The 13,836-nt window shown below is 42.3% G+C and overlaps 1 protein-coding gene and 1 non-coding gene across 6 annotated transcripts in view; both read right to left on the bottom strand.

The window, feature by feature from the left end:
- The window catches only part of PRKAG2 (protein kinase AMP-activated non-catalytic subunit gamma 2), a 222,088-nt gene that overhangs the window by 3,680 nt on the left and 204,572 nt on the right, over positions 1-13,836 (bottom strand). For 4 of the 5 annotated variants that reach the window (XM_070423628.1, XM_070423629.1, XM_070423631.1 and 1 more), the window contains 7 exons: positions 11,397-11,442; positions 9,450-9,504; positions 8,328-8,454; positions 5,475-5,640; positions 5,117-5,154; positions 3,989-4,135; positions 1,181-1,274 (listed from right to left, as the gene is read on the bottom strand). In XM_070423628.1, coding sequence (XP_070279729.1) covers positions 1,181-1,274; positions 3,989-4,135; positions 5,117-5,154; positions 5,475-5,640; positions 8,328-8,454; positions 9,450-9,504; positions 11,397-11,442 — 673 coding nt within the window. The remainder of the gene's footprint in view (positions 1-1,180; positions 1,275-3,988; positions 4,136-5,116; positions 5,155-5,474; positions 5,641-8,327; positions 8,455-9,449; positions 9,505-11,396; positions 11,443-13,836) is intronic. The other variant, XM_070423630.1, reaches the window with a different exon arrangement.
- LOC139017118 (small nucleolar RNA SNORA33) lies at positions 11,779-11,907 on the bottom strand. Its single transcript, XR_011472793.1, has one exon. It is a non-coding gene; the product is annotated as a small nucleolar RNA SNORA33 (small nucleolar RNA).

The raw sequence follows: 13,836 nt of genomic DNA, 5'->3' as shown, positions 1-13,836 counted from the left end.
ACAGGAGGTTGGCCAGCTGGCCAGGGGAGGGACTGTGGGAGGTTGGCTGTGGGAGCTCACTGACCACCGAGGGGCAGCTCCTGCATTGAGCATCTGCCCCCTGGTGGTCAGTGTGCATCATAGCAACTGGTCATTCAGTCACTTAGGCTTTTATATATATCGATTGATTTCAGAGAGAAAGGGAGAGGGAGAGAGAGATAGAAACATCAATGATGACAGAGAATCATTGACTGGCTGCCTCCTAAACACCCCCTACTGGGGATCGAGCCTACACCCCAGGCATGTGCCTTGACCAGAATTGAACCTGGGACCCTTCAATATGCAGGCCAATGCTCTATCCACTGAGCCAAACCAGCTAGGGCTGGGTTGTCTGTATTTGGGGGCAGAGAGGGGAGGAGGGGAAAGAAAAGGAAAGGGGCTGGTGGGGTTAGGACCCCTACAGTCCCCCCACTATTAAACGTGTGCCACAGAAGGAACACCAACTCTTTTCCAAGGCTGTGCCCTCATGCACGCTCCCAGCCGGGACCTAAGGGCAGGCTCAGAGCGAATCTGGCAAAAATGAGTTTAGCCATCGGTGCTGTTTGGCAGTTAATGTAATTTCCATGCACTCTTCATGGAAAAAAGTCTGTTATGTCTTTTGTTTTATATATTCAGCACACTAGAAAGTCATTTGTTTTTGAAGTGTAGATGGTGTCAATAGTTAGAACCCAGAGAATTTCCCTCCTGTTTTCCAGTTAGCAGTCCTAAAAAGAAAGCAAAACTGAAGAGGCTTAGCTTTTTAATGGAAAGGGTTCTGATGAACTTGGCAATGAATCCTCGATTACTCGGGCACTGCTGGGCAGAGAGGGGCCGGGTCAGGATGCTTTCTATAAACTTTTCTCTTACTCAAGTGGAAGAATAAAACTTCACAACCACAAAGGAAATGAAAATGGTTCACAGAGGAACGCACAGAAGCCCCCCTCAGGAGCAAACGTGTTCCTTCTGTGGCACACGTTTAATAGTGGGGGGACTGTCGGGGTCCTACACCCACCAGCCCCTGCGTGCCCTTCCCGTCTCAGTAGGTGAAGGTCAGAAACCGGCCCCTGTGTGCCCTTCCCGTCTCAGTAGGTGAAGGTCAGAAACCGGCCCCTGTGTGCCCTTCCCGTCTCAGTAGGTGAAGGTCAGAAACCGGCCTCTGTACCTGGTGGGGTGAGGATGAGGGCTTGCAGAATATCTGACAGGGAAATAATACCCACAATACTATCTGCTTCATTCACCACCACCAGCCGATGGACCTGCGAACAAGAGAAAAGGAGGCCACATAAGCAAGTTAAATAAAACGCTTTAAAATGGAAAATAGGAAAAAAATATCTTTCACATGCTCTACAGTGAATCCATCCCATAAATTTTAGAAAGTAACAGCATACAGAAACATGGAAAGGTCTTTGGCTCTGAAGCTCAAATGCGGTGCTGATCTGCTTGACTACTTTTTTAAAAATTTTAAACTTTTACTGATTTTTAGAGAGAGAGGAAAAGGGAAAAACCTCAATGTGAGAACATAACATCCTTCGGCTGCCTCCTGCACACCCTCTACCAGGGACTGAGCCCGAAACTCGGGCATGTGCCCTCACTGGGACTCCAAACAGCAACCTTTTGGTGCATGGATGACACCCAACCAACTGAGTAACACTGGCCAGGACTGCCTGACTACTTAATAAAAAAAAATCTATATCTATATCTATATCTATATCTATATCTATATCTATATCTATGACCTATTTCATACGGCAATGAAGTTTCTTTGTCCACAGATGAACTTCTAGGACTGGCCAGGTACTTTTTCTTCTACCTGACATGACAGGTGCTCACAGAGAGCCGGGACACAGAGGAGCCTGGCGCAACCAGAACTCTGTCCCCCGGAAACAGTCCCTGTTACCGCTGTGGTGGGAGTCTTTCTGGCTGCTTTTCTATGTATATGCATGTGTATTAACACAAAGAGTCATGCTGTTATGTAGTACTGTAATGAGCTTTTTCTCTTAGCAATATTCTGTTAATGTTTTTCTATAGCATCAAAATTCTTCAACATGAATTTTTATCATTTAAAGGATTCCACCATTTGGATGTCCATTGTGCTTATAAATAGAAAGGATGCCTTACCTATTTCTGATTATGATCTTCAAAAGACATGCAATTCTAAGGACATTAATAAAAAAGTTAAGACATATTCCTAAGTCAATTAAACCCCTCTGCAAAACAAGTGGTGATTGGTATTAAATTCAGGTAGAAAAAGGAGTCTCCCAGGCAGTGTGGCTCAGTGGCTAAGCGTCAGCCTATGAACCAGGATGTCACAGTTCAATTCCCAGTCAGGGCACACGCCCAGGCTGGGGACTCGATCCCCAGTGGTGGGCATGCAGGAGGCAGCTGATCAATGAATTCTCTCTCATTGATGTTTCTATCTCTCCTCCCTTCATCTCTGAAATCAATAAGAATTTATTTTAAAAAAAGAAAAGAAACAGGGAAGACTTCATAATGGGATTCTAGTGACACCCTGCCAGCCGTGACAGTGGAAGCTGGGGAGTCACCTCAGAGGCGGACAGGGGGCCGGGCTGGGTGGGTTCCGCAAGGCTGGCTCCCAGGATGGAGCACTGCGCCCCGCTTCACACCAAGCTCTCAGAAAGCAAGCTAGTTGCCTGTTATGAGCCTATAAAATAATCAGGTGCTTTTATTCTTGGACTGAGCTCTTGCATTTAAGATAATCATCAAAGCAGACTTATCGTCATGAATTGATTTTGCTTAATTAGGGGTTGTTCTAAAAGGAACATAGTTGCATCCTTCAGTCCTAGAGTGATGAACAGGAGAACATTCCTCTCCCTGTCTAACAAGGAAGGAAAAGAACGATTTTAGGAATGGGCACACTGAGTGAGATAAAGGCCTAGTACCCTCGTCTCCCGGCCCTCGGCACTCATGTCCCCTTGTACTTGAAAATCCTACAGGCAGTCAGTATAACAGGACATGAGTGCTGAGGGTCAGAGGACAGGGTTACTAGACATTTGCTATGTACCTAAATCGGGAGGGAGGTACTGGGCGGGGGGGGGGGGTGGGGGCGGGGGGGGTGGGGGGGTGGGGGGGGGGAGGGGAGGAGAAAATTACTTTAACTTGAAAAAATCAGAATACATTTTATTATTTACTTTGTTAAAACCATATAATTGCACCTTTTTAACTTTTGATTTGTAAGTACCCTATGGAACTTGAAGGTCTTGAAACCTGTTTCCTCCAGTATGTATTTTTTTAAAATATATTTTTACAGAGAGGAAGGGAGAAGGATAGAGAGTTAGAAACATCGATGAGAGAGAAACATTGATCAGCTGCTTCCTGCACACCTCCTACTGGGGATGTGCCTGCAACCAAGGTACATGCCCTTGACCGGAATTGAACCTGGGACCTTTCAGTCCGCAGGCCAACGCTCTATCCACTGAGCCAAACCGGTTAGGGCTCCAATATGTATTTTTTTTTTTTTAAATATATTTTATTGATTTTTTACAGAGAGGAAGGGAGAGAGATAGATAGAAACATCGATGAGAGAGAAACATCGATCAGCTGCCTCCTGCACATCTCCTACTGGGGATGTGCCCGCAACCCAGGTACATGCCCTTGACCGGAATCGAACCTGGGACCTTTCAGTCCGCAGGCCGACGCTCTATCCACTGAGCCAAACCGGTTTCGGCAAGGGCTCCAATATGTATTTTTTAAACCATGGCAGTATCTTGCCATTTTACTTGATATCAGGACTTATAAATTGCATTCAATGAATATTTACAGGTGACCTACTATGTGCCAGGAAACATGCTAGATTCTGGAACGGGGAAACTGTGTCCTCCAACCGAACTTGAAGGTGGCCCCATGGGCCGGTCCTGAGATTCACAATTCCTGAGGCGCCATTCACTGGTTACAGCTCCTATGCCTTCGGGGGTGGGGGGTGGGGGAAAGGAATGTGGAACAGCCATCTCACCTCCGCTCTTACTATTCTATCCACAATGGTCTCCAATATTTCCAGCTTACTGCACTTGACCACGCCCTCAAAGTACTGGGAACGGTGCTGAAGTGCCTGGGTCACGGTGATATCTAGGTTATTGTATGTCTTTTCAGCAGCAAGGTTCTGTAATAAAGTATCAGAATGCATGACATGCTTTCATTTAAGTTCACACTAGTGACCTTGATTAGTAAGTTTAAAGCCACCTGGTTTTAAACACATCAATGCATATTCAGTACCAGCACACCAGCTTGTAATGTCTCATCACAGTGATAATTAAAGCTTACAAGGCGGACCTTAATGGTGGAGCAACTTTGTTAATTTGACTGCATGTGCTTCTAAAGCAGTGGTTCTCAACCTTGGCTGCACATTAGAATCACCTGGGAATCTTTTTAAAATCCTGATTTCTGGGCCTCATCCTCTGGAAATTCTGTTTCTTTGTTATGGGGTGGGGCCACAACATTAGGAACAGGCGTTGGGGCAGCTGCAAAGGAGTGTTTAAGGCTGGGGTCCATGTGACGGCCCCCATGGTGCGCACACGTGGCACTACCAAGTTTCAGTTCCCGTTCTTAGAAGGAATGGCAGTCCATTTTGAATGAACGAGAAAAAAAGCTTCGAGTGGGAGGGTGGAGCACCAAACTCAGCCTAGATTTAAACCAGGATGCACGTGGGATTTACGTAACTATCTGGTACATTTGCTGTCTTCTTTAGGACAGTTGTCCCCGATCATCAAACAACAGGATGCACGTGACTACAAGTTCACGTGCACTAAGTTCAGATGCACTAAACACGTGCCCGCTGGTGGAATAAACAACATCTCCACATAGAACAAAGACCATTTAAAATATACACGCACGCTGCAGTGATGGATAAACTATACATGTACTGAAAAGACGGAGATGTATAAAATACTGCTAGTATATTATTCATTGCTAAACCAAAGAATATTAAAATCACAATTACTACAGGGCCTCTATGGAATTCTCTGATAAGATCTTTACACGCCAAAAAGCTAGAAATCATTAAATGATGGAAAACCACAAAAACGAATTAGTATATTTTAAATGCATTTTAGATGACAGGTTTAACAAAATTAAAAATACTTACAATTACATCAAATTTGGAATAAATATCTACGACTTTCCCTAAAAATGAAAATATATGTTAGAAAAGTATCTTAGGAACAAAAAAACCCATTTAAAATCAATCTTAACTGGGCCATGGTTAAGAGTTACATATTGCTAAATAGAACGAACGTGTCTATTTTTAAATGAACGTGAAATCCTGTATTAATGGAAAGTGTGAGAATATGCCAGTTTAAAGTTCTTATTATCCCGAGTGCTCCTCAGTGCTGAATTTATTCACCGTGTCTAAATGTTCGTTTCCCCCACTTCTCTCAGGGGGGAGGCCATCTGACAGTAACTTCGCTGAGATAAATAGTTTTTCTGTTTATGGCCAGACAGACCTGACTCGTCCACAACAGGTAAGGCGGACACTCGTCTCTCCACGAAGACGTTCAGGGCTTTAATGATGGGCGTGTCGGGGTGGATGAAGGCGATGTTGTGGTAGGTCCCGATTCCCAGCGCGTCCAGGTTCTGCTTCATGAAGGCGGGCTTTGGCATATCGGACATCTGAACGGGAGGACAAGTGCAACGCTCTAGACCCAAACAGGCCTTCTTCACGCTCACACACCCACACGCATGAAAAACCAGCGCGACAGAGTCAAGCCAGTGTTCTCTAACAATCTGAGGCAATACGGAAATGTGACTCTAAGAACTGTCTTTTGTTCAAACCAGTTTAAGTCCAGTATCTCCAACTACTTAGTAAAATATTGCAAAGAACTAACAGGGTAACATTTCCCCCTTCTCTCTGCCCACTGAGAAGAGGATACAAGGAACAACAGGTCTCTTTGGAAGTTAAGGCCCAGAAGCCACCAAGAATCCTTATTTGTAAGTATTTGTGGGAAACCCCTGCTCCTAGGCCCTCACTAGGTGATAGTTATTAGAACCCACACAGGTCCAAACCCAAGTGTCTGACGGTGGCCGTCCGAGCTGTAAGCTCGTCCTCACACCATCGCCTCCACTCATACCCAACTCTCCTTTGGAGGACTCCAGTTTTTGTCTACTAGGAGTAAAGGACAAGCCAACTGAACAGAATTTAAAAATCCTTTAATAGTTAACGTTTCTTTTTTTCACGGCTGTTTTAGAGGAGGAGGGAGAAGTCAGAAGAGAGAAGTCTAGGGTCACGTGCGATTAAAACAAAATAGGGTCTATGGTTTCAAAAGTCCACCTTTTATACAGGGTGTAGCTGATTCCATCCTCCTGGTGTACCTTATAATTATCGGGAAAGATGAACAATTAGAAGAAACAAAATGTTCAAGTCAAAGAGTTCATCAATATTCAAATCATGAGACTCCTAGAAATTTAGAGAGAAAAAGAAAGCCCTATTAGGTCATCTAGCCGGTGGTGATGCAGGATAACCCGTTCCATACTGTGCGCTTCGGCTGACGGTCCAATGTCCCCAAGGGGAACACTCCCTTTTCTCAGAAAATGAGCTCACAGTTCAGTGAAAGTCAGGTTTTGAAACTTCTTTAAAGTTCTGTATTTTGATCAGAAAACCTCTAGCTATTCGGCTATTCTCCTAGCACGGCTCTAATTACCATATTGGCCCAAATACAAGGCAGTACCAGCAGAGGCAACCTCCTCTAGTATTATTAGAGGAGAAAACACCAGAGGCCCGTCTCAAACTGCTGCTCCTTTCCCAAGGCAGCAAAGCCGTGGGAAGGTGCCGGAACCGACCACTTGGCCTCGCAGTCACTGGCCTCGGGGGTGGGGTCGGGGGAAGCAGCGGCTGAGAAAGGCTGCTGGTCGGCCTGCCAGCAGTGATGGTGGCAGTCACTCAACCTCGCTGGGTTTCATCACTTATAAACGGGATTAATAAAAATACCTACCTGAGAGGGGGGTGGTGAGGATTAGATTCATCATGTGACCTGCGTAGGACAGTGCCTACCTTATTGTAAATGCTTAACAGTATTTAGCTCTTGGGATTAGAACTGCTTTAAAATGCTGTCTCGAAGGGGTCAATTGGGCTCGGGCCTGTGGGCCTTTCATGCCCGCCCCACCCCCGTCCTGTGAAAGCTCACTGCGAAGGTGACTTTGTTCCCAGCTCACTTGAGGTCAGGTCTGACCAACGTAGCACCTACATGTCCCCAGTTCTTCCTCCCTGGACCATCTTTCTACCAAACCTCATGCCTCCTTGTAAATGACTCTTCTTCCTACCTTCTTCCTTGGCATTACTTTAAACATGAAGAGTGTTACTTTTCCACGTAAACTATTAAAATATGGTACTGGTTTGATGGACAGGAGTTTCTCCCAGTGACTGCACCCTCGGTGCTCTGTCCAGCAGAGGTGGGCGGTGCTCCCCACTCCAGAGTGCCATCCTCTGCCTTATTGAAGCTGGGTAAGGAATGGGAGAGCTAATCGGAGGCACATTGTTGATGTCTAGTAACTTCTTAAAAAAAAAAAAAAAAAAAAGACTCTTCAAGCGATCTTTCCTGAACCATGAATGAAGCCGCCTACTGGTTCTGGCTGACCAATTGCCTGTAACATCAAACTCAGTGCATGTCCTAACAGGAAAAAATCAAATTCAGTGCCTATCATTAAAAGGACAAATTTAAATTCGGCTATTCTCCTAGCACGGCTATTGTGCTACACTCAGAGGAACACTCGGTCCCTCTGAGCCTCTTTGAAACCTGCCGACCGAAGAGGGTCTAAGTTTTGTATGATGATGAAACCATTTCATTCCAAATGCAGCTGAGAAAACTTACAGATGACACAGCCCTAATTTGGACCAACATGGTATTATTCTCTTGCCAAAATTTTATTTGCTTTGGGTTTTCCTCTCAGGGCTGCCGTTAATAAGCTAATTCTGGGGACAGTTCTTTTTGAATATATGTTTCCAAAACCATGATCCCAATAAAGCAGCATAAGGCAATTTGCTATAAATATTGGCTCAATTTATCTTGTGTAGCAATTCCTTAATTAGACTGACTTGCAAATTAGAATATTTTAGGTGATAAAATATTCTAATTTAAATAGAGAATTCCGAGTGTTTTTATTATTTGGATACTTTTTAATTGGAATCAACGTTTGAGAATGTACAATTCAAATAGCAGTAAGTTGAGAAACTGAAGTTTAGAAATGGAGACCTCACAACTAACGATTTCTGCTACGGAGGGCAACAGGACCCAATTTACTTGAAGTAAATTAGTTATAAAGTAGATGCAGCTATGTCTTTAGAAACACTAAAAACTACTTACAAAAAGCTGGAGGAACTTGAGGATTCTTTTGTGGGTAAGTATATAAAGTGCATTCCCACTGATAGGGTCAATAACTGGCAATCTGTGGATTTTATTTTTGATCAACGAGTTTACAGCATCGAAGAGGCTGTGGGAAAAGCCATTAAAGTTGTTAGGAGGCTTTCAGGACAAATTAGAAAGCTCTGGACCACCCCTGCTTTCAAAGCATTTCCAGTGTTTTTATATCACAATCATAAGAGGTTGAATGACTTGTAACAGTGGTTTGGGAAAGTTTTAAACTGGAGATCTTGGTAAATATTCTGATTTCTCCCCCCACAATCTGTGCTAATAAATCTCAAACACAAGTGTGAGCTACAAATCTCTGGCGGTTTTCTAGAAGCACATTTACTGCTTTTATTTGAGAAATGACAGACGCCAACTCCCAGGGAAGCTAACGGGTGACACCACCAGCAGCAGAGGCAGCTAGGGGGGTGGGGGTGGGCAGGCCTGCTGGGCCAGCCACTCTGTGCAGCTCTGGTCTCTCCTGTGACTGCCAACCAGGAGGCATGGTAGGTGTGTCTGTTGGGATTTGGAAATAAAAATACTAAAAATCAACATTCCACTTTTTCTCGCTGTGGTTCTAGAGTTAAGAATGCTTCCATATACCTTGGAAATGGACGAGAGCCATCGCAGAGGCTTGGTAAAAAAATGTCTGGGCTGGAAGACTGGAGAGGGCAGCCCTTCTTCCGGGCCCCCTCGGGACCGATGGCTGAGAGAGACTGACTTTTCAGCTCCACAGCACGTCAGCAAGCTCACATTCCTGGGCAACTCCCACACACTGTTCCACAGGTAGGGCAGAGCCCAGGAGCCTGCAGTCCTCATGAGCTCCCTACAGGACTTCTGCTACAGGTGACCTGGATTTTAACACTGCTTAGTATGCCCAGCTCCCTAGTCCATGATCAATCCCTTCCATCAATAGAAGCTGTGATTTTTATTATCTCTAGACTTACTGAATTTAATATTTGGAATTAAGGAGGCTGGCCCTTATCTAGATAAGAAAAATCTATTAACCAATCAATCATCGTAACAAAACAGATGGATCTGAGTGAATGTTTTCAAAGGAGAAAAACGGCCCAAGTTTACCTTGCATCTGGAGATATATTCACTAAAGGCTTAAATGTTTCTTGTAAATAAAGCTCTGTATTTACAGAAAGAAAAGATGTAATTAGTAACATATTTGCTGTTTGCAATTATTATATAAATTAAAATACCCTTCAATTTATAGATAATAATTAACGACCCAAACCAAATTTCATTGACTGAAAACTATCATGTTAATTATAGTTATGGCCATTTTAAGTAACTCTCAAACTGGATGTTGCCTCTGTGGACAAATTAAACATTTAAAAATAGTATTACAAGAGATGCTATAAAAATGAGAAGTCAAGAGATCTGATAAAAGCGAGGCCAGCAGAGGGCACTAGATGCTGCCAGGATACTGCCACCTTCAGGGGCGGAAACATGAACGAAGTCCTTCAGAACGAATTTTCCTAAGTTAAAAAATATAAGCTAAACAGACTTTGTTCCCGAAATGTTATTAAGTTTGATTTTACCAAACTAATGCTCAAAATTCACTGCATCCCGGGGAAGCTCTCTAGTGTAGAAATCCTCTTTGTAAAGACCAACTAATGAACTCACTGAGGTTTCTATACAGAAGGCATTAAAGGGTGTGTTGACATTGTTATTCCTGCTGAATAACCATGTGATGTTAAAACGTATATATGCCTAAACCTGGTCTAAGATGACTTACACAGTAGAATTTGACAAGAAGTAACTGTCTTGGTGTTAAGTTATATGCATTTTCACATCATAATAGGCAGTGCTAAGATATGGATCCCATGCTGGCTTTGTTTAGTTTGGATTGATAACGCCACCATAAATCAAATCTACCATGCAATGAAACTTCTAAATCACATGGAATTAACAGTTCCCTAACCCTGTGGTCGGCAAACCGGGGCTCTCGAGCCACATGCGGCTCTTTGGCCCCTTGAGTGTGGCTCTTCCACAAAATACCACGTGTGGGCGCGCACATACAGTGCGACTGAAACTTTGGGGCCCATGCGCAGAAGTCGGTATTTTATGGAAGAGTCGGTATTTTGTGGAAGAGCCACCTCAAGGGGCCAAAGAGCCGCATGTGGCTCGCGAGCCGCTGTTTGCCGACCACTGCCCTAGCCTTTAGAGAATTCTAACCAATGTTCACATTTCACAGCTAGGCACAAAGGTTGCTTATCATACCAAGTGGATTATGGGAAGTACCAAGCGAAATTTCAATTTTAAATTCAAAATTTTCTTTCAACTGGTCCCTCCATTTCTCTCTAGTTCACCGCCCCCCACCCTGCCAAGGCCCCCTCCTCAGTGACTCCCACCAGTCCTTTCTCTATGGCATTCCTGCTGACCGTCCCTGCCGCCCCCCCCCCCCCCCCCAATCCACTGACACAGAACAGTTTCACAACTGTGCAACTTGAAATGGCCCCATTTCAGAAAGGGTACTGTGATTATAAAGGGTGAATTTCAATGTTACAAACAAAACGAAGCAATTGTGACATTATTTTCATGTTATCTGATCCCAATCATCTAGTTCAAGGTTCACTTGTTCTATGTTTCTCCATAATTGGTAAAGAAATAATTATTAACTTTAAATAAGAACAGATCCTTGCTCTTGTTAATCTTAGGCATTCCTTTGGTGCATTTTCCATACAAAGGCAAATTTTTTTGGGGGGGTAATACTTCATACTGAAATGGTGGCTCCATTGGGGGCAGAGATGTGGGTGCTGGTTAGCTTACTCATCTTCACATTCCTGGGTTTAGTATAAAGACCTGCTACAGGTTCTCTATACATTTTTATTAAACAGATGGGTAATATACACAGTAGGATGCATACTATCAAAACTAAGATATAAACAAATGTTTTAATTAATGCAATTTATTTTATCATTAAGCAGAGAGAGAAGGATCTGTGAAATTAAAACATATATGAAGTAGAACATTTTTTCTGATAGTAAAATATTTTAAATACCCCACAGTACTTACCCCTCCATGTTTCAATCTTATGTTCCTCTAATTCATAAATCTGTACCTGAAAATAAGAAAAAATTCTTATTTACAAAAGTTAATGTAATATAAGAAACATTTCATCATACTGCTGAATCCTCTAATTCAGCAGGGGCAAACAAGACGATTCAATGCTGGAAATACAAATGAGAAAGAAAATGCTCTACATTTCTCTGAAGATAAATGTTCTGTCAATTTAAAACACAATAAACAAGTCTAACCTATTTCCATTAACCCCTAGAGTGCGGGGAGCATGGCTCCTCCTGTCTTTCGCCAGAAGTGCCGGGAGCGCTACCGCGCTCCTCCTGCAGTGTCACTGTTAGATGCTAGTAGTTCACTCTTTTTTTGTTTTTTGTTTTCTTCTTACAGCCATTTTCAGGGACCTTAATGACTTCAATGTCTTTAAGGCTCGTAACATGGCTTTACTATTGCCAGCTTTCTCTAAATTTCTGCAGAACACATTCAGGTAAGCAGACTTAGTAGTTCACTCTTTATTGACAGATGGCACCTAAGTGCAGATTACTTATGATGCCGAATGTTTGTAGTTCTAAAATTGACCACTGGCATTTATCTGCCTAATTTTTTACAGGTGCTACGATTTTATGAAGTTTACTCAGATTTTGTAGTAAAGGTTTCCTTAAGTTTTTGAATATGTAACTTCATTTACTTGCGATTCATATTTTTTTTTCCTAAACTGCTGCAAAATCAGCAAAAATGCCTTGGCAATTTTAGCATAGTTCCTAGGATATTGGTTGGCACTCAAAGGGTTAATTTGAAAAGTTCTGATATGCTTTAAATTAAAGCACACATGGACATATAGACTCATTCCTTCTTTCTGAGACAACAGAAGATCCTTAGCATCTCTAACTTAAAAAGAAAAAACAACACACTTGAAAAACCCCTACACAACAACAGTCTCAGCTGACTAACTGTAATCCCCCAAGGAAGGAGGGGACAGGAAAATATTTGAAGAAACAGTATCTAAGAGAATGGAGAAAAAGAATATAATTTCAGTAGATACAGAGGAAGCATGTGACACAATTCAACATCCATTCATGATAAAAACTGTCATTAAACCTGGAAAAGTAATATCCTCAACATGGTAACAGCCATCTATGAAAAAACTATAGCCAACATCATACTTCACAGTGAAATACAGAATGCTTTCCCTCTAAGATGAGAAACAGGCAATGAGGCCTGCTCTCATGACTTCAATGCTCTACTGGAAGTGCTAGCCAATGAAATAAAGCAAGAAAAATGCCATGTTCACAGACTGCAAGACTCAATATTGTTAAGATGCCAATTTTCCCTAAATTGATCTACAGACTTTCAATAATACCAGCAGGCTGGGGTTTTTTTGTTTGTGTGTGTGTGTGTGTATGTGTGTGTTTTAATCCTCACCTAAGGATATGTTTTTTACTGATTCTAGAGAGAGAAGAAGGCGGGGGGGGGGGGGGGCAGAGAGGGGGAGAGAGAGAGCGAGAGAGAGAAACACTGATGTGAGAGAAAAACATTGACCAGTTGCCTCCTGTACATGCCCTGACGGAAATCGAACCTGCAACACTTTGTCACACTGGCCAGGGCCCATCAGGCTTTTTATTTAAGTCACCAAGAGACTATGGTACAAGAGATAGACAAGTAGAACAATGGAGCAGAATGCAGTATAGCCACAGATCCATACTTAAGGCAGTAAAACAATTTTATGACAAAAAGAAAGGCTTTTCAATAGGGTACAACTGATGGTATTTGCAGACATTATTATGTGCATAGAAAAAATCCTGACAAATGTACAAAAAGGCTCCTAGAACTAGTAAGTGAATCTTATAGGATAAAAGGTCAATATGTAAAAATAAATTGTTTTTATATATGAATGATGAATACTTGGAAAATGAAATAAACCATAGCTTTCACAATAGCATTTTTCTGTATGAGTTAAGAAAATGAGGTGAAATGTGAAGAAAAAAATGTATCCTCAAGTATTAGCTGCACTTAATAAAAATCTATCCACCTATTAATCATACTCTGTGATTTTGCTAGTCCACAAGCAGAGAGATGACCATTTTAAGAAAAAATCAACATTTGCCTGCATTGATGGTATGTAAGAAATTAGATCTACCATGTGAAATAAATATGAAATAACTACAAAGTCGTTGGCAAATTTTCCTTCTAAGAGTTATGTCCTACAAAGAAACTTATTTTCCCGTTTTATGAAGGAATTTAGTTAGTGAGCAATATTGACTATTACATGTAAAAACAGTATTTATTGGATTGTCTTTTACCTTTTAGATACCCTAAATAGTACTAGTTAAAGAAACAAAGTATGTAATTCTGTCCTTTCCCACCTGTGCAAACAAAAACAAAAACAACCTCTACCATATGATTATATGTGGAATCTAACAAACACAATAAACTAACAAAC

The sequence above is a fragment of the Myotis yumanensis genome, unplaced genomic scaffold (assembly GCF_028538775.1).
Source record: "Myotis yumanensis isolate MYYU_CA2020_CCGP unplaced genomic scaffold, mMyoYum1.0.hap1 SCAF_9, whole genome shotgun sequence".
In the NCBI taxonomy this organism is placed as follows: Eukaryota; Metazoa; Chordata; class Mammalia; order Chiroptera; family Vespertilionidae; genus Myotis; species Myotis yumanensis.
This window is presented reverse-complemented; position numbering and strand designations above follow the sequence as displayed.